The sequence below is a fragment of the Mauremys reevesii genome, linkage group 10 (genome assembly GCF_016161935.1).
Source record: "Mauremys reevesii isolate NIE-2019 linkage group 10, ASM1616193v1, whole genome shotgun sequence".
NCBI classification, from domain to species: domain Eukaryota; kingdom Metazoa; phylum Chordata; order Testudines; family Geoemydidae; genus Mauremys; species Mauremys reevesii.
In genome coordinates, this window is record NC_052632.1 from 79,027,003 (window position 1) to 79,045,329 (window position 18,327).

Consider the following 18,327-nt stretch of genomic DNA (forward strand, 5'->3'; position numbering starts at 1 on the left):
TGGGACGACTTCTGCCAGGCAGTGCCAGTCAATGCAAGCAATGCCGTGGTTCTCAACCTGCAGCCCAATCAGCACACAGCTGCCGCCCAGGTGACAGCCTCAGGGCCCTACAGGTAGTGTGTATATGTGTGTGTGGATGTGGCCCACATAACACACACACACAGCTGCATATGCGGCCCACGATGGTAAATAGGTTGAGAACCGCTGGTCTCGACGGACACTGCGTCCGTTGAACTAGCTGCGTCCGCGTTGACTCTACACCTCTCGTGGAGGTGGAGTTAAGTCGCTGTAGTGGGTGAGATACATGGGTGACATTTTAGTGTAGACGCTTACAGAGAGAGGTCGATGGAAGCTGCCTTACGTTGGCCTAACTCTGCAGTGCAGACCAGGGCTGAGCCTTCGTGTTCTAGTTCCCCAGCGGTGAAATGGGGAAAATAGCATTGCCTTCCTGAGGGGGTGCAGAATAAAGATTATGGCCCCAAGGTTTGGAAATCTTGGCCTAAATTAAGTAGTTTCTGGTATTTGTTAACCCACGTGGCTGAATTTGCTTTGAAGGCTTGAGACTGCAACAGACTTCCCTAAAACTGTCCTGTGTTGTTTTCCAGAGACAACGATTTCCCCCTAGTGGAGCACATGAGAATAGCTGAAGCCTTTCCAGCATGGTTGGGCTCTACGTTTCATAAAGAATCCACCGTCCTAAAAACAAAATCAAATGTGAAAATAACGTAGGGACAGAACCCAGTTCCTGCCGAGAGCTGCCTTAGAAAGGTGGATTTAACTGTAACATTATCCGGGCAACACGTCACTTGCCCCTTTGAGAAGTCTTAGCCAAAAGGATTAATTTCATTTTAGTCATGTTGGTTATTTAAAATAATCAGCAAGAAGCCTTGGCAGGTTCTGCGGATGAGGCTTTAGTTAGAGCTTGTGTGTCTAAGTTCCTTTCTCTTTGTTTCTGCCCCGAGGGCTTTAGAGAGTTTGAGAGCATTAAGCTTGGTGTGAGTTCCTAACTGCCGTCAGATGTTTGTTCTTCCTGTGTGCTGCCCCAGCTCCGTGCAGACAGCCGCACAGCAGATCTCAAGCCAACCACCCAATGACCATAAGATCCGTTAAGGTGCAAAGGCACTTGGTCAGATTTATTGCTGACGAAGCACGGGGCTAATGCCCTGGGCGCTCAGCGATTACAGGGACACTAACACGTGTATGCCCGTGACAATGGACGCAGCTCAGTCAGTGGTGGGACTTTCCACTGAGGAATGTGCTGGCATCCAGGTGTTCTGGTACCACCTTTCTGCAGTGTGTTTGCGTATATCAGGCATAGGCAACCTATGGCACGGGTGCCGAAGGCGGCACGCAAGCTGATTTTCAGTGGCACTCACACTGCCCAGGTCCTGGCCACCAGTCCGGGGGACTCTGCATTTTAATTTAATTTTAAAATGAAGCTTCTTAAACATTTTAAAACCCTTATTTACTTTACATACAACAATAGTTTAGACTTAAATATTATAGACTTAAAGAAAGAGACCTTCTAAAAACATTAAAATGTATGACTGGCACGCGAAACCTTAAATTAGAGTGAATAAATGAAGACTTGGCACAGCACTTCTGAAAGGTCGCCGACCCCTGGTGTATATATTCGTATGCCTGGCACTACTTGGGAACGTGTTTCTCTACAATATCAGTCCCATTCTTGCCAGATTCTGTGAGCAGGGCCTGCCTCGTGCTCACAACTTAACTTTGCTTTATATTAGCAAGTTTTGACCATTACTTTAGCCCAGGCCTCTGATACAAAGCCTTATGTTTCAGGACTTCCTCTTACCTAGGCTCTAGCACAGTGCGGCCAGTCCTACATGGCCATACCTTGTGCTATTCTAGCTAGGAACCAAAAACTAACTCCCTCCATCCAACCCTGCACAAACAAGGGGATCTCTAAAAGGAGCCTGACTTTGCTGTGCTTTGACACCCAAGAAGGCAAAGTGATGTCGATCTGATGCTGAATAATAAAAGTACTGGCTGCAATCCATGGGGAGAGAGCTGCCATCAAGCTTTTAAGGAAATGGTTCCAATACGGGAGAGGAATAGAACTCAAGCCATTGAAAAGGACTTTACTCTGCCCCTTTGTTTTTCAATTTCACTTTTGTAGGCTGTTGTGCTGGTTACTGGAGCAGGGCGAATGTGGCTGGCTTGGAAGCGAGGCAGAAATCTCGCAAAGCAGGAAAAACCCTCCAGTCATAAAGGGCCTGGCAGGGTTCCCAGAGGGAGAGCTGACTGGAGGGTTATCCCGGGGCAGTGACGGTCAGTTCCAGGCTGGGGTTTGACAGGTAAGGCTGCAGCTAGAGGAAAGGGCTCAGGTGGGATTTCAATGTAGCACAGATTGCTCCTGTTGATCATGGTGGGAGTCTATATACTGGCCTGAGCAGGATCGGGCCCTTTGCCATTCATAAGCAGATATTTCCAGTGTGTAGATGTGCATGGTCCTGTACAAAGCCTGGAGGCTGGGTCCCACGCACGCCGGAGCCGCAGGCCGGAGTCCCAGTTTGCTCAAGCGAGCATGCGAAGAACAGCAGTGGAGGCAGGGTAGCCACCTGCGTGTGTACCCAGTGGGTCTGGGGGTGGGGACAGGTGCCGAGCGGCTCTCCCAAGTCACCGCCTGTTCTTAGCACGCTTGCCCGGGTAGCTTGAGGCCAGCTGCAGCTGTAGCTGGGACTCTCAGGGGCTGAGATTCAAATCGAGTTCCGGCTCGGTTCTCAATTCTTCGCCCCAGCGTCTCCCTCGCTTCCCTCCCCGCCGAGAAGCTGACATGCTCGTGGCTTCACGGGGTGCCTCTCAGGCCTGGAGCTGCTGGGCGGTAGGTGGGGGGCCAGGCCGGGCCAGGCAGCACCAGCCAGTGATTAACTCAGAAGCAGCCGCCTTGCCCATGAGCCTGTCACGTGTTACCGCGAAGGTGTCTGGATGGGACACTGTTGTCTCGGCTGCGGGCAGGGCCCTCCCTCAGGGGCTTTGCAAGCGGACGGCTAAGCCCAGCTCTGTCCCCTTGCTGCTCCCAGGCCCGAGAACTTGACCTGAGTGTGGCCACAGAGGCAGGGCCCTGAGCACGAGGCCGCGGCGCTCGCTGAAGGAGGCTTTGCCGGGAGCCGGGCTGCACCTGCGGCACACACGTGCTCAGCCCCTGGGCTGGCTGCAGGCGGAGCAGGGGGGAGCAGTTAGTTGCTATGGAGAGCTCAGGCCCCCGGCTGGAGGACAGGACTGCGCTCTGGGTTGGGGCTCTTCGCTCCGGCTGTAGCGTGAGTTCAGGGACAGCGGGTTCACCTCTAAGGGCCAGCCCCATCCTTGCTCTGCTCCTGGCCTGCACTCACCCCGGTTCCTGCCGGCAGATCCCGCTGCACGGGCCAGGCCGCAGCCCTCCCTAGCGCTCTGAGCCCTTCTCCCTCGCTCCCCGTCCCCAGGCTCCCATGGCACAGAGCAGCAGGTGCGCGGTATCAGCTGAATGGAGCCGAGGGTTGAAATCAACAAGCAGCCCCCCTGATGTCCTCCTCACCATGGAAACAGGAGTTGCTAGGGCCATGCATAATTGAATGGTCTGGAACAATGTTAGCAGGTGGCTTTTTCATAAGCAGCAAGGGAATGACACAACCGGGGCAGCGACACAGCCCCAGTACCAGCCCCGCTGGTGCAGCGACGGGGGCACACACAGCCAGCCGTGTGTGCTGGCCAGGCGGGCAGAGCGCGCAAAGAGGATGGATTGGTGAAGAGGGGAAGCACAGGCAGGTGAAAGAGAGGTGGGGTGGGAAACCCACAGCCTTGAGGGCTGCTGAGTCCGATTATCTAGCCAGGGGTAGGTGTAGCACTGCCCCCTGCTGCATGGAACCAGAGCTGCCCCGCTGTGTGTCACAGCCTCCGTACTGCTAATGGTGATTCACCTTCAGCTCAGGCACTCGGGGCCTGGGATCCTGGAGCCTGCCACTGCTGTGATGTTCCCCGTGGGGAGATGGCCACAGATCTGCCCTCCGCTCTGCCTCTCTCCATTTTTGGAATCTGTTTCTAGCCCCTTCCCCTAGGTCAGACCCCTTTGTGTTATTGATCCAATGACCCAGAGCCCACCAGCCCTGGCAGTTGGCTTGGTTTGAAATCTAGACTCACCGCTGGTGCCTGTGCTTTGCAGCTTGAGCTCACCCCATCTCTGGCTAGTCTGAAACCCAGCTGCAGCTGCTTGCAAGTGCCCTTGTGCCGGGAAGCCACTTTATCAGCAGTCCCAAGCCTGTGTGACGCCAACAGCAACGGCCTGGGTGCTATTGGCCTTGTTCCTGCCGAATAGAAATAACCAAGGCAGCTGAACAGCTCCCCCCAGGAGTCACCACTGCCTGGTCCCTCGGTCAGGGGCTAGACGGGGAGGGCTTGCTCCACACCAGCTGCTGGGAGATGAAGTTTTCCAACTGATGCTGTCGCTGGGTGGTTGCCCAAGACAGATGGTGCTGGGGCCTGTGCCAAAGTACCCTGGAGCCCTGAGGACTCCCCCAGCCGTCCATTGCGTGGGCATTGGAGCAGCAAGAAAGGGACCCCGGCCAGTGTGTCTCCGGGAAGCCATTCATTAAAAACTCAGCTCTGTTGTGGTCACTGAGGGTTTGCAAAGGAGGCTGATTGCAGGAGCCAAAGCCCAGGCCCCCGCGCACTGGGGGAAGACGCGGAGATGTCTTAGCTGTTCTGCACAGTGCTCATCAGCTGCCAAGTAAACACTAGTTCTGGGGGGGGCGGGGGGGAGAGAGAGAGAGAGACCATGTGGGGCCCCATCCCCCAGAGTCTCCACGGGAAGCCTGCCCCCTCCGGAGCCACCCACGTCACTTTCTGCAGCACCCTGGCTGGCTGGAGCATAGGCCCAGGAGCCAGGACAGCTGTGTTCTGCTCCTACTGCCCGAGCTGACGGGACAGTCCATTAATGTTTGGCAGGGCTGTGAGCCCCTTTCAGGCATCTGTTAGACAAGTGCCACGGATCTGGTGCTCTGCTGGGCTTTCGGACAGCTACTGACCCGGCTTCCAGGAGCTCTCAGTAACTAACTGTAGCATGGGGCTGCCACCTCTGAGGTACAAAAAACCAGGCCATCTGGGTTGATCCTGAGCCCATCAAACTGGGCGGCTGGCAGGGCAGCCTCTCAGATTTCCCAGGACTGCTACCCAAAAGAGAGGCTGATCCTAGGAGAACGTGGCCAGGTGGCAACACTCCTGCCCCCCAGCACCCAGCTTTGTCACCATGGTGCTTTTGGGTCTGTATGCAGGGCTGCCATGACTGCGCCAGCTGGTCTCACTGCTAATCCTAGAGGCAGCGTGACCTAGTGGGTAGGATACTGCACCTCAGGGGGCCTGAATTCTATTAGCAACTCAGCAGACAGCTCCCAGCAGCAGGGTGTGCGTGAGGAGAATGGGGGAGCCTGATATGGAGAGCAGGGGGGAAATGAGGGCACACACAGCGCCCCTGCCATGAAGGGAAAATTGGGGACCTTGGGCCAGGCAACCATGCAGAGCCCCTGGCATGGAGGTGAGGGGAGAATGGGGGATTGGTGCAGCCAGAACCTCTGGCAGGGGAGACAACTGGGGACCCTGGTATGGGGGTGAACAAAGAGCCCCTGCTATGGGGAGGAATGGGAGGGTGCAGGGAAATAGGGGGAACTTGGTATAGGGGAAGGAGAGAGTCATCTAGAGCCCTAGCCATGGGGGGTACGGGAATGGGGGTGCACACAGAGCCACTGGTGGGGGGGGAGACATTGCAGAGAGTCCCTGAAATAGAGGGAGAGGGGAGGGTGGCACCCAGAGATCCCATGGGGGGGAAGCAAGGAGCCCCTGGGGTGTGAAATGAGCTAGGCCAACCCTTGCTATGATGTATGTCCCCCCCGGTCCCAGTAATACTGATATTTATTGGGTCAAGCCCTGACGATCTTGCTCAGTTTTCAATTCATCCTTGTGCGGGCAAAACTCCCTTTGACTTCCCTGCCCAAGTCAAGAACCGAGCTTCGGACACTGACCCAACATCCCAAGAGAAACCTGAAAATGCCCCGGGTCTCAGGCCCTGCTACACATTAAAATTAGCAAACCCAGCCTGGGAACTGGGCTGTCTTCTGGGTGGGCGCTCATGGCCTCTCTCTCCAGGGCTCCCCGCAGCTCAGAGTCTGGAGTCTCCATGCAGCTCAGAGTCTGGGCAGCGCCGTGTGAGACTAACGACGCTCCGTCAATAAAAATTACCACCCACCGCCTCTTGCCACACAAGCCTGGCTGAGGAGCTGTAATGGCGTTTGGCTGGGACTACAAAGACCCCAGGGCCTCGCTTGCCCTCAATCTGTGCGTTCGCGAAGCAGCAGGTGCAGGTTAAGGGCAGCTCTGTGTGCCGGCGTTAATGCAGCGTTCAGCTTGCAAGCACTGCCTTAAATGTGGCATGTAGTTAACGAGCATGTTAGAAACACAGGAAATTAAAAATCAAGGCTCCCCTTAAAAAATCAACCATTGTACAAAGTACAGCTAAAGTCACCCAACCAACCTTAACTCTGCCCTGGCCACCCTCTGTATCCGACAAGTGCCCAGCTTCAGACTTAAATCCCAGCTAGGTGCGTCCTTGCACACGCAGCATGTGAGCGGGCCCCATTGAACGCAGGACGCTAAGCCCCGTGTAGCCCTATGGAGCACTTGACACGTCATCTGGACGTTTTTGGAGAAGGACGTCGTAGCCAGCGAAGTGCCTCAGTTACAGACATGTGCCGAGGTTGCGCGTGCGCGTGACCCAGGCTGAGACGTGTCTTTCTGGCAGCTGTGTGTGTGTGTGAGGTGGATCAGTGTCTCTGGTTCCTCTCACAGGCCATCATCAGCTTGGCAGGGCAGAGGTCCTAGACACTGGTGGTTTGCCCTGAGCCCCGTCACTCCTTCGAAGGCCACTCAGGTGGCTGGAGGATTCTCCAGCTAGCGTTCAGCACAGCGGGTTCTCACTGCCCTGGCAAGACGTGGTTAGCGGATCCAGAGGGTACCATGGGCCGGAGACTCAGGGCCAGCCAAACTGCTTGGCACAGGGAATCAAGGGTCAGCGTGAGCCGGGGCTGGCAGCAAGTCCTGCTGAGCCAGCTACGCCGGCTTTATGCTGCTGGCTGGTGCAAAGCCGCTGGATCAGCAAGAGGCAAAGGTGAGGTTTACGGTGAGCCCAACTGCAGGTTTGCAAACAGCTGTGGGCACCCAGACCGGAACAGGTATTTACATTCATAACCTCTGCTGGGAGGGGCTGCTACTGGGGCTGGTAGGAAACTCTCACCCAGGGCTTTAAATGCATCATCCTGAACCAGGTAATTATCACGGGCCCATTACGCAGAGAACGGGGACACGATTTGCCCACAATCACATAATGCATCAGTCACAACCGCAGGCTCCTGGGCCCGTGCTTTCACTACTAGCCCCTGCTTCCACCTACCATTACATGGAATAAAACCTAGTGCCAGGGGCTGGTGCAGCTAATGTGAGACTAGCGGAGACCCCTGTTTGCTGCACCTGAGCTCGCTGAGGCCCGGCGCTGGGGACTGCGCCAGCCGGCAGGTTGCCCTGGCTTTGAGAGGACAGCGATAGAAATGAACCAACACCCACCCCGACGAGCAGCAGGAAGGACTGTCGGTCTCCTTTCAATACCCTCTGAGTCCCAGGCCGGGGGCTTCTCAAACAGCCCCCCCCCCAGCCCCCCGGCGTGCACATACACATGCCTTAACTGGAGCCGTACAAGCACTGTCCTGCAGCGTGAGATGTGGCCAGACTATTGCTGAGGCAAAGTGTGTGACCTGTGGCTTGGGCTGAGCTGCCGCTCACATGTTCTGGCCCCTCTGCTTACAGCTCCTCGGGGCTCATTCTGAGACGTGCATCAGCTCTTGTGGGCGCGATTCCACGGCCAGGTGACGGCGAGCTGGAGGGCTTACAAATAGACCTCTCACGATGGCTACCAGAACACCAGCCCTCTTCTCATGCCAGCCACAGGCCCGCAGTGGGGAGAAAGGCTGCAGCCTTCAGTCTCCTAGGGCTACAGCCTCATCAGGCGTCTAAATCCAACATTTAGGGGCCACTGATGTTCTCAAGCCCTTTGCTCACCCGCTGCCTGGCCCTGTCGGTGCCTAAAGGGACACCCCCCCCCCCGGCGCCCGTTTCCACTGGCAGGAGCGTGCAAAGCCGCCCGATGCCGCCCTGCCGCTAACGAGCTGCTCGGCGCCCTAGCTCATGCTACGCACGGCTGGGCTTCTCCGAGCTGCTGCGCCGCTGCCTGGCTCCACAGCAGGTGGTCACAGAGCACGTTTCCCGGGTTGGGCTCTGCACAGAGTGAGGATTTCCGGGGCAGGCACCGGTGCTCCAGGAAGCACCGTTACGGGGCAGGGAGCTGCGGTGGTGGGTGGGGGGGTTGGATAGAGGGCAGGGGAATTTGGGGTGGTGGTCAGGGGACGGGGGTGTGGATAGGGGTAAGGGCGATTGGGAAGAACAGGGGGTTGAATGGGGGCAGGGGTCCCGGGGGGGGGGCATCAGGAATGAGAGGTGGGGTTGGATGGGCCGGCGGGGGGGCAGTCAGGGGCAGGGGGTCCCGAGGCAGTCAGAGGACAGGGAGAAGGGGTGGTTGGATGGGGCAGGAGTCCCGGGGTGGTGGTGGATAGGGGGTGGGGGGCCAGGCCATGACCCCCCCTCCCCTAACCGTCCCTCCATACAATTTACGAAACCCGATGCAGCCCTCAGGCCAAAAAGTTTGCCGCCCCATCCCAGAGCCAGATCTAGAGGGTCCCTTCATCCCTCCAGGGCACATAGGGCGCCACGCACCACTGGGTGGGGCTCGTTTGGATGCATTCAGCTGTGGGCAGCATGTGTCCCCCACCCCCCCGAGTACATGTCGATGGGGCTGTCCCTTAAAGCACGTTTGCATCCTTGGGGAGCCGGCGCTGTTAGCGGGCAGTATTGGTACATCAGTTCACAGCAGCAGCAGGCTGGTCGCCCTGCCTGGCACTGACCACAGTCCTACGGCTTTTCACCCCATCCCAGCTGCTGTATCGCACTGGCTCTGAGCGCAGCCTGGGAGGGCTAGAAAGTGGCTGCATCACATGGTCCTAGCTAGATCTGCCGGTGACGACTGTGTACAGCAATTATTCCTGTTGCCTTAAAGATTTCTAATGACAACAGCCCCATCCTGTGGGTGTTTCAAGCCCAAAGGTTTTAGCTGGGAGACAACTGCTGCCGCACTAGTGGGAACGGAGCTTTGTGCAGTTTTGTGTTAGCATCACGCCGGCTGAGCTGTTTTTTTCTTGGCTGCTGGAGTGCTAGTAAAGCAGCTGAGTTCAGCAGCAAGACCCGCAAGGCATCGGGAGGGGATCAGCAGCCGTGGCCACTGATGAGAATAAACGGAGGACGCGCCAAGCAGCTTCACAGGTATTGCTAATTGCTTGCTTTTCTTTACAGCCAAGGCCTTGCTCGCCGATACTAGCCCAACGGTAGAGAGGGCAGATTAGGAACAGGATGGGCTCCGAGTGCAGTTTGAAACATTTTGCTTTTGTCCTGTGCCTGCTGCTCTCTGGGCCAGCCATCCCACGCCAACACCGACACTAGCTACGATGCAGAGCACCTGTAATCACCCGCCTTCATCACCAGTGCTAACCACCATGCACAGTTCAGTTAAGCACTGGTGCTAACCATCATGTAGAGCCCGTGCCAACCGTAACATCTAGTCCATTTACATCACCGACGCCAAACACCGCCGATACACAGTGTATATTCCATGTCAAATCATTTCTGACGGATCAATCAGTTCTCCAGCTATTTACGTATGTTTAACTGAAAGCATGGCTCAGCGCAAATAGATCTGCAGACAAAAGCTCTATTCTAAATGAAAAGATCACTGTGGCTTTGGTTTCTTTGTGAGTAAACCCCCCCCCCCGAATCTTTTATAAGCTTCCCTAGTGCGGAAAATATATTTTATACCGAAGAATAGCCTTTAATCACTGGAACAGATGACTAAGTATGTTTCTGGGCGCATGTGATGACTCAAAGCACCTTAAACCAATAGCTCTGAGTAAGAACGAACACACACACATACAGAGGATTAAATGGTGCACAGCGAGACAGTTACATATGAACGAGCTAATGGATTATTAGAAGGCTGTGTTTTCTGTGTAGGTGGCTTGCTCTAGTGTGCTTAGATTTTTCTATGGCGATGGTAGGCCAAAGTAAGTGCCTTTTAGGCTGTGGTTACATGCCGCGGAAAGGGCTCCTGTGTAGCCCGACAGGCGCGAGCTCACCTGCCGGCATAATTAAACCACCCCCGACAAGCGCCGGTAGGTATATTTCCCGCCGACATAGTGCTGGCCACACCGGCGCTTTTGTCGGTGAAACGTACGTCAGTCGGGGTGTGTGTTTTTTCCACACCCCCTGAGTGACAAAAGTGCTAGTGTAGACAAAGCCATAGTGAATGGTGTGCTCACCTTGTCAACCATGGCTCGGGTACTATCGCTGCGTGTCTTGATCCTAGCCGAGTCGTCTGGCATCCTCTGGGGAATGTGGCATGAAGTGTAAGAAACAGGCACTTATGTTAGCCCACAGCCTGCCGTGTTACAGAGTGACTCCCATCTCCAGGACTGACCTGTGGCTGCTTGTTCTTGAATCCTAGGGAGATGGCTGAGCCCAAGAGCGATTTCGTCAGCAACCTGTGGGGTTCGAATGAGTCCAACGTGACAGCTGCACCTTGGGCAGGTAAAGGGCCTTCCTTTCGCTTTGGGTTTGTTTCCTTTCCTGTCTCCTCTCCAGCCCTCACTCTGACATGTCACCGTGTGCGGGACGTTGTGCTGCGGCCTGTCACGCGCACGGCTACCTGCTGTCCCAGTGAGATTGCCGTGTATCCGCTCCGTTATCTGCACACGCGTGCTCTGTCCACGCACAGCCACACTCTGCCTGCAGCCACACAATCACTGGTGCCAGAATGTTGACTCAGAACTAACGTTCTGTATTCAACGCTTCTTGTGGCCTGAAATTTGGCATTTTAAGTCACACGTTTAACACCATTGAGTCCCTGGATATCACGACCCAGCTCTTCTCTAGCACTTTTCATCAGGAGATCTCACCGCACGTCCCAAAGCAGGTCAGTATCATTATCCCTATATTACAGCTGGGGAAACTGAGGCGCAGAGCAGTGAAGTGACGTGCTTGAGGGCAGCCAGGAGGCCTATATGAGCTTAGGTACACACCCACAACTAATATCTGTATGTGATGGCGTAGACGTAGGGCTTGTCTACACTTACACGCCTGCACCGGTGCAGCTGCCCCGCTGTAGCGTTCCAGTGAAGATGCTATCGACGCTGACGGGAGAGCGTCCCCTGTTGGCAGCATAGGTACTCCACCTCCATGAGTGATGGTAGCTATAGCGATGGGAGAAGCCCTCCCGCTGCCATAGCACTGTCTACAATGGGAATTTGGGTAATTTAACTGCAACACTCAGTGGTATGGAGTCCCCCCCCCAGGTAAATCAGGTAAAAGCAGGGGTTGCTTGCAAATCACACAGGTGCTGACTTTCCTTGCCCAAACACCGCGGAGAAGTTAAATAAATGGGGCTGGTTGGGAGAAGGGCCAAATGATCAGATGCTCCTGAAACCTCCCAATGGTGAGGGGGAATGTTTGAGACCTTCTCATGGCAGCCCCTGCCAAAGACAGGAAATGTGGAGGCAGCTGGAGGAGTGGAAAACAACCGGCGAAATATCGTGAATGCAGCTCGTTCAGCAGTAACCCTGGGATGTCAGGCAAAGGTCCTGATCTGTCTGTAGTTCTTTGGTCTCGTGCTATTTCAATCTAAGCTAACCTATACTTTTGGGCTAGTCCTGGGCAGTAAAGCGGGAGTGAAGTGGTGCCTAGTCTTTCTGCAGGCCCTCTGCACAGGAGTGCATTTCACCCTTTGACTACAACCAGCTGCCACTCTCATGCGGCAATATCAGGGCTTGTTTTGCTGTTGGAAGTTGGACGTCACAGACCCTGACCTGAAACAACTGGCTTGGCAGTTTGCTCCTTCTCTAGTAGCCACAAGCCTCCTGGCGGTGCAGGAAAGCTGTGCACCCAGATGGGGCAGCTCAGCTCAGCCAAGGGTTACACGCTACCGCTGGCAAAATCATCAGTTACAAGCACCCAGCAATAGAAATTGCAGCACCGGTTGCTTTACTGACGTACGCTCGGGTAATGTATTTTCCTGCAGCTCCCGTTTCGTTCTAGTGCAGGGGACTGAATGGAAACATTGTTCTGATGTGGCTGTTGATTGATCGTTAAGGGTGTTGCAGGAAGGCCAGGAGCCAAGTTCTGGGCTCCCCACACACAGCTCTGCTGATGCGCCTCAATCCGAACCCCTTGGTTTTCCTGTGCTGGGCTCCCCACCTCAGCAGTCCTGCCAGCGCTTTAACCCGGACATGAAGCCCCCTGGTCTCCCTACATCCTGCTCTGCAGGTGGCCCTCAAGCCTGCCCTGCAGCCCCCTGCTAAACAAGTCCTGAGCTTGCCATGCAGCTCTTCTCCTCTGCCTAGTTGGCGAAGCCAGGGGCCTAGCTTGCCATTAGAAACGTGCACATATCCTGGCCAAGCCATTCGCCCAGACCCAGCCGCCAGCGCTATTCACAGTAGCAGCCTTCGGAAATATCAAGGAGGGTGGAAGTGGGCTCGGATTTCAAACACCCCTTTTTTTGGAGGGGGTGGGTTGGCTCCAGGAGTCGGAGTCTGACCTGTTACCCTAGCGTGGTTCTGCCAGCTACTCACCGTAGGAAATGCTGTGCCACAGGATAGTACAACTTGTACTCCAGGGAGCTGCATGCCACAGGGCTGCCTTCCCCTCCCAGGGGGTCAGACAAGAGCGTCTTCCCCACAGGGTTGCCAGGTTTGGTCGGCTGTTGTTCCTGGAGGTTTTGTCACATGAGCTAATCTTTAACTAAAGTTTCCACTTTAATTCAGTGGTTCCCAAACTTTTCACAATGCACCCCCAGGAGCCACAGGCGGGAACTGGGGCCGGGTGCTGGGCCGCAGCTCCTGGGGGGCGAGAAAGGGCACAGACAGGGATAAGGGGACCAAGGCTGGGACTGGAGCCGTGGCTGGGTTGGGAGCCAGGGGCTGAGAGTTGGGCCACAGCTGGGGGTGGGCCTGGGGCTGGGCGTAGGGTTGCCAACTATCTAATCACACACCCCCAAACACCTTAGCCCCCGCTCCACCCGCCCCCTTTCCCCCCATTCTCCGAGGCCCCACTCACTCCATCCCCCTCCCTTCAGTCATTATCTCAGCCAGGACACTTGGGAAGGCCACGAGCTCACTTGTGGTGTCAAACACCGTGCCCCGGCCACGCGGCAGAGCATTTTCAGAGGGGCAGGCAGCTGTCTGTGACATGATTAATCACCCTCGTTACGTAATTGTTTTTCTTGGTTAGCAGAAACTAAGTCCATGTTCCAGTTCCCTAATGCCATCAACACTTGCACTAATTAAATTGCTGTGAGGGGAATTTGGGCCACAAATGTGCAGAGAAATGTTACTCCAGGCACTGTGAATTAAAGCAACACACACACACACACACTCTCTCTCTCTCTCTCTCGCTCAACATAAAATACGCCTGCACTGCACATACCACCCGTCCTTCAGAGGCCAGGCACAATGGGCCCTGCTTTAATGACTCTTAAGAGCTGGGAGGTCGGAGGTTTCTGTACGTTTCCCGCTTTGTGCCCTAACCGCAAAGCTGTTCTGATGCCAAGTTTGCTTGTGTTGGACTGACGTCAGCCTTGTCTGGGGGGTTTTCCATGTCTCTGAGCTTGGGCTTAAACATTTAGAGTCTGAGCCAACACCCATTGATGTCAGTGGAAAGTTTCCCATTGACCCGCATGAGCGTTGGGTTGGACCCTTGAATGTGGACTTACCATTGGCCTATGCAAGAAGACCTAGGGTTGCCAACTCTCCAAGCTTGTCCTGGAGTCTCCAGGAAGTAAAGCAGTGGGGTGGGAGGGGGCACACTGGGGTAGTGTGGAAGGTCCTAGCTCTGGTCTGGCCCTGGCCTCAGTTCCCAGCTGCAGCTGTGTGCCCACGCCTCAGCCCCCAATCTGGCCGAGGCTCGGCACCTGGCTGCAGCCCTGGCTGCCGGCCCCGACCATGGCCTGGCCAGGAACTGCAGCCAGTGGGAGCTTTGGGTGGCGGTGCCCTCATATAAGGACTGGGCAGCAGGACTCCTGGGTCCTGCATCTGGCTCTGGAACTGACTTGCAGTGTCCTCTAGGCCCATGTTTTCCAAAGTGGCCCTTAATTTGGGGGTGTCTCAGGCTTTTTGGGGTGGGGGATGGGGACTCAGCTTTGGAGACCTAAGGTAGAATTTCAAAGAGTGCCACTTTGGAAGAGTTGGTCCTTACCCTCCCTGCGCTTGTTTCGATGCTGCAGAACTGGAGGTCTGCAGTATAGACACGTGTGACAGTGATGGGCGGGGTTCTCCCATTGCTGTAGTTAATCCACCGCCCCTAGGTTGATGGAAGAAGTCTGTCTACACTGTACTGTCTACACCCAGGGCTAGGTTGGCTTAACTACATGTGGCAGGTGTGGATTTTTCACGCCCTGCTAGACATCGCAAGGCCAATGTAAAGTGCCATTGTAGCTCAGCCTGAACTGTACTTTAACGGGACGGTACCAACATGGGTACCCTTCTCCTCCCTGCCAGGCAGCTAACGTGTAAAAGACCCTTTAAAAGCAAAGTGTTGTAGCCAATGAGTTACCAGCTGATTGCCCCATCCCCAAGCACTGAACAAATCCATGCGTTGGTGGCTTTTTTTCATGGCACAATTAAGGCGTTTAACTGGCTGATGGTACAAGGGTTAGAAAGCTGCTGTTTATTGGCAGGAGGGCTTCGAACCACAGCAAGCAGGAGTTGCCCTTGAAAGCTGTGGGGTGCAGGGAGACGGTGCGCCCCTGGGAGACAGATCGCCTGGCATTAGAATGCTAGCTTTGCACGCCTACCGGTGTGAGCTCCAGGCTTTCAATGAAGGAGGCAGCGTCATGGTTTTAGTTGCTGCAGGCTAAAGGGGAACCGCTTCAGGATGTCCCGTGAGCATTTGACTCTGTATTTTGGGCCTAATCCCAAACCCACTGAAGTGCCATTGACTTTACTGAGCTTTGGATCAGGCCTGTTAAAGTGCATCACATCAGTCAGAGTGGCCCTTGAGTTGTTTTTTTTAATGACCTCTTGGTGGCAGTAGAGTGGGACATCTTAATCCCTATGCCCAAAACAGATGACCCCGTAACACCTTTCTGTGCACACAGGACATAGGATTGACATGCACTGATCCCAGGTGAATTTGCACGTGTAAGTCATCGCATGGGTGTTAGAAGCTTGTCATCTGAGTGCACAGGGGCTAGCGCTTGCTTGAACATTCGGCTCCAGATATGCTGTGCAGGGTGGCTAATAAAACAGGGCAGGTTCATAAACTCACCCCTTTCCTGCTTCTTAGGTTTATCTTCGTCAAAGCTCTGCAATGAACCTGAGCTTCTGTTTCCTTTGCTTGACTCCCCTTCCTTATTGTCTTCTGTGAACATCATCTGCCCAATTAGCAAAGCCATATCTAAATGAGGACTATACTTGACTTAGGAAGGAACGTACAGTTTGTTTCTTCTAGTAAAAAATAACCCAAATGAGTACTTCATGGCCCATCTTACACTAACCTCCTGCGCCTCAAAAGGAAAAGCAGCGATGGTTTTGTTTTGATCTTTAGCCATTCTGAAGTAACAATGGTCTCAGATGGAGAATAATTGCTGGCTGATTAAACACGGATGCTGTGAAAGGCATTAAATGATGACAGTGCAGTCTTCTTGAGATGCTAATCAGCCAGGACCAAAAGAACCCAGGTTTACAGCCCAATCCAGCTCCTAGCAATGGCAGTTGGGTCTGGCCTTTGGGCACAAAGATATCATGCACCTTTGGAATAACCAGCGATTGATTAGGATGAGTCAGGCTGATGAGCAGGAAGTGTCGCCTGCACTGAGCACATGGGGCTGGAGGTTGGTCTGCGCTGATAGATGCAGCTTGCATTTTATTTTTAATTAACTTGACATTTTGGCTCTGGTCAAAAGTTCATTTTTCAAAGGCGACGTCTCATTGGTGTGCCCAATTAGCCCTGTGTCTGCAGGCCACGAAGTCACTTTGCGTTTGCTGTGCTAAGCCAGAGAAGGCTTAGCATGGCCAACAAGTAACATGTGGCATGGGGGGATGAACAAAAGCCCATCCATTAAGGTTACTGCTGCTGCTGCTGCCTGCCAGCAGAAATCGGGACAGGAGGAACAATTTAAGGCTAGAAGGGTGAGGAGTTGACCTTGAGTTCTCTCCCTTGAGAACATCCTTGGAAGATTTATCGTGGAGGCTCATCAGAAGCAGTGCCAGGGTTTCTGGCGCCCTAGGCAGAATTCGGGCGGCGGCATTTTGTGCACTTCCCACGGGGCGGGTGGAAGCTTCCGGTTCCACTCCCATCGCGCCGCCAAAGAAGGACCCTCCGCCGAAATGCCGCAGGCAACAGCGGCAGTCATTGAGCTGCTCAGTTGCCTGCCGCTGTTTTCCATGGCACGTCGGCAGAAGGTCCTTCTTCGGCGGCGCAACGGGAGTGGAACCAGAAGCTCCCGTGCGCCCCGTGGGGAGCACACAAAATGCCGCCCACTGAATCCTGGCGCCCTAGGCGACCGCCTAGGGTCGCCTAATGGAAGCACCAGCCCTGAGGCTCATGGCGCGATACTGAAACTTCACCAACAGCCCTCATAGACTTTTGCAGTTCTATGCCAGGGCAGAGGTATTTCCAAAGTGCTTTCACAGTTAGTATCTTAGGGAGCTGGGCAGATGATCATGGGGCGGGGAGGGAAGGGCAGGAGAGCTGCCTTGCAGTGACCTTTGAAAAGGTCCATTTTCCAGGCAGGAGACAGGAAGAACAATTTTTCTCATGCAATTGCCAACAGGGCCTGCTTCCTATAGGGCTGGAGAGGCCCTAAAATAATAGTATCTGATGCTTCTCGGCCTACTATACCATACAGCTAAGAAATAATAATGTTAAAAGGCTACCTAAACATTTTCCAACCGCAAAGCAGTTTTGGTTTGATTCTCAGGGGGAAGCTGAGGTTGGTTATTTATTCTACTATTATTATTTAGCTAGTTAATTCCCAGTAATGTATGTCTAGCGGGACGGGTGAGGGACAGATCCACAGAGGAATGGCTCACAACCCCTTCCATCTTCTACCTGTGAGGTGTGTGTCCAAATGATATGTTGTTCTTTTTCTCAGCAGGCACCAAGGAAACGAAAGACCACGGTAGCATCGTCCTCCCTGTCATTTTTGGCATAATTTGCCTGGTGGGCACGGTAGGGAACAGCATTGTGATCTACACCATCACCAAAAGACCCAAGAGAAACCACAACACTGCAGATGTCTTCATCGTGAGCCTCTCCATCACAGACCTCCTGTTCCTGCTGGGCATGCCCTTGCTTATCCATCAGCTCCTAGGGAATGGGGTCTGGCTTTTCGGGGCTACCATGTGCACCATCATCACTGCTTTAGATGCCAACAGCCAGTTCGCCAGCACGTACATCCTCACGGCAATGGCCATCGACCGCTACCTGGCCACAGTACACCCCATCCGCTCTGCCTACATGCGCACCCCCTGCACAGCCGCCCTGGTGATCTTGCTGCTCTACCTGCTGTCTCTCCTAACCATTGTACCAGTGTTCATGTACACCCAGCCCATTGCTCTGCCTGGCAGCAAAGCTGGGTGTGGCATCATCCTACCCAACCTCTCGGTTGATATCTATTGGTACACACTGTACCAGTTCTTCCTGGCGTTTGTCATCCCGCTCTCAGTCATCTGCATTGTGTACCTGAAGATACAGAAGCACATTTCATGCAGGGTGCTGCCACTGCCCCAGAGAAACTTCCGAGCCAGGACTAAGAAGATCATGCGGATGGCAATAACCATCTGCTCTGCCTTTTTTATCTGCTGGGCGCCCTATTATATCCTGCAGTTGGTCCATCTCAAAGTCACCCAGCCCTCCCTTATGTTCCTCTATGCCTACAACGTAGCTATCAGCTTGGGTTACGCAAGCAGCTGCATCAACCCATTCATATACATTGTGTTGAGTGACACTTTCCAAAGGAACCTGGTGAAGGCAATCTGCCCAGGACAGCAGGCCAGAAGAGGTGACAGACACGCCACTGGGAAAGTCAGTCCCTCCGTGAAAATAAGTCCTGGGCCAAATCAGGAGACCTATCTTAGCATGACATATGCTCATAATATAGACAACTGTATCGCACTCTCTGTCATGGTTCCTTAG

At 54.4% G+C, this 18,327-nt stretch overlaps 1 protein-coding gene across 1 annotated transcript; it reads left to right on the forward strand.

Moving 5' to 3' along the window:
* The first annotated feature begins 17,265 nt into the window (after nt 1-17,265).
* LOC120374118 (melanin-concentrating hormone receptor 1-like) lies at nt 17,266-18,327 on the forward strand. The gene has a single exon (XM_039493383.1). It carries the CDS (start codon nt 17,266-17,268, stop codon nt 18,325-18,327), a length of 1,062 nt encoding a protein of 353 aa, XP_039349317.1.

Bases quoted from the DNA above. Each gene is read 5' to 3' on its own strand.
- LOC120374118 (XM_039493383.1), top strand. From the start codon at position 17,266: ATGTTGTTCTTTTTCTCAGCAGGCACCAAGGAAACGAAAGACCACGGT.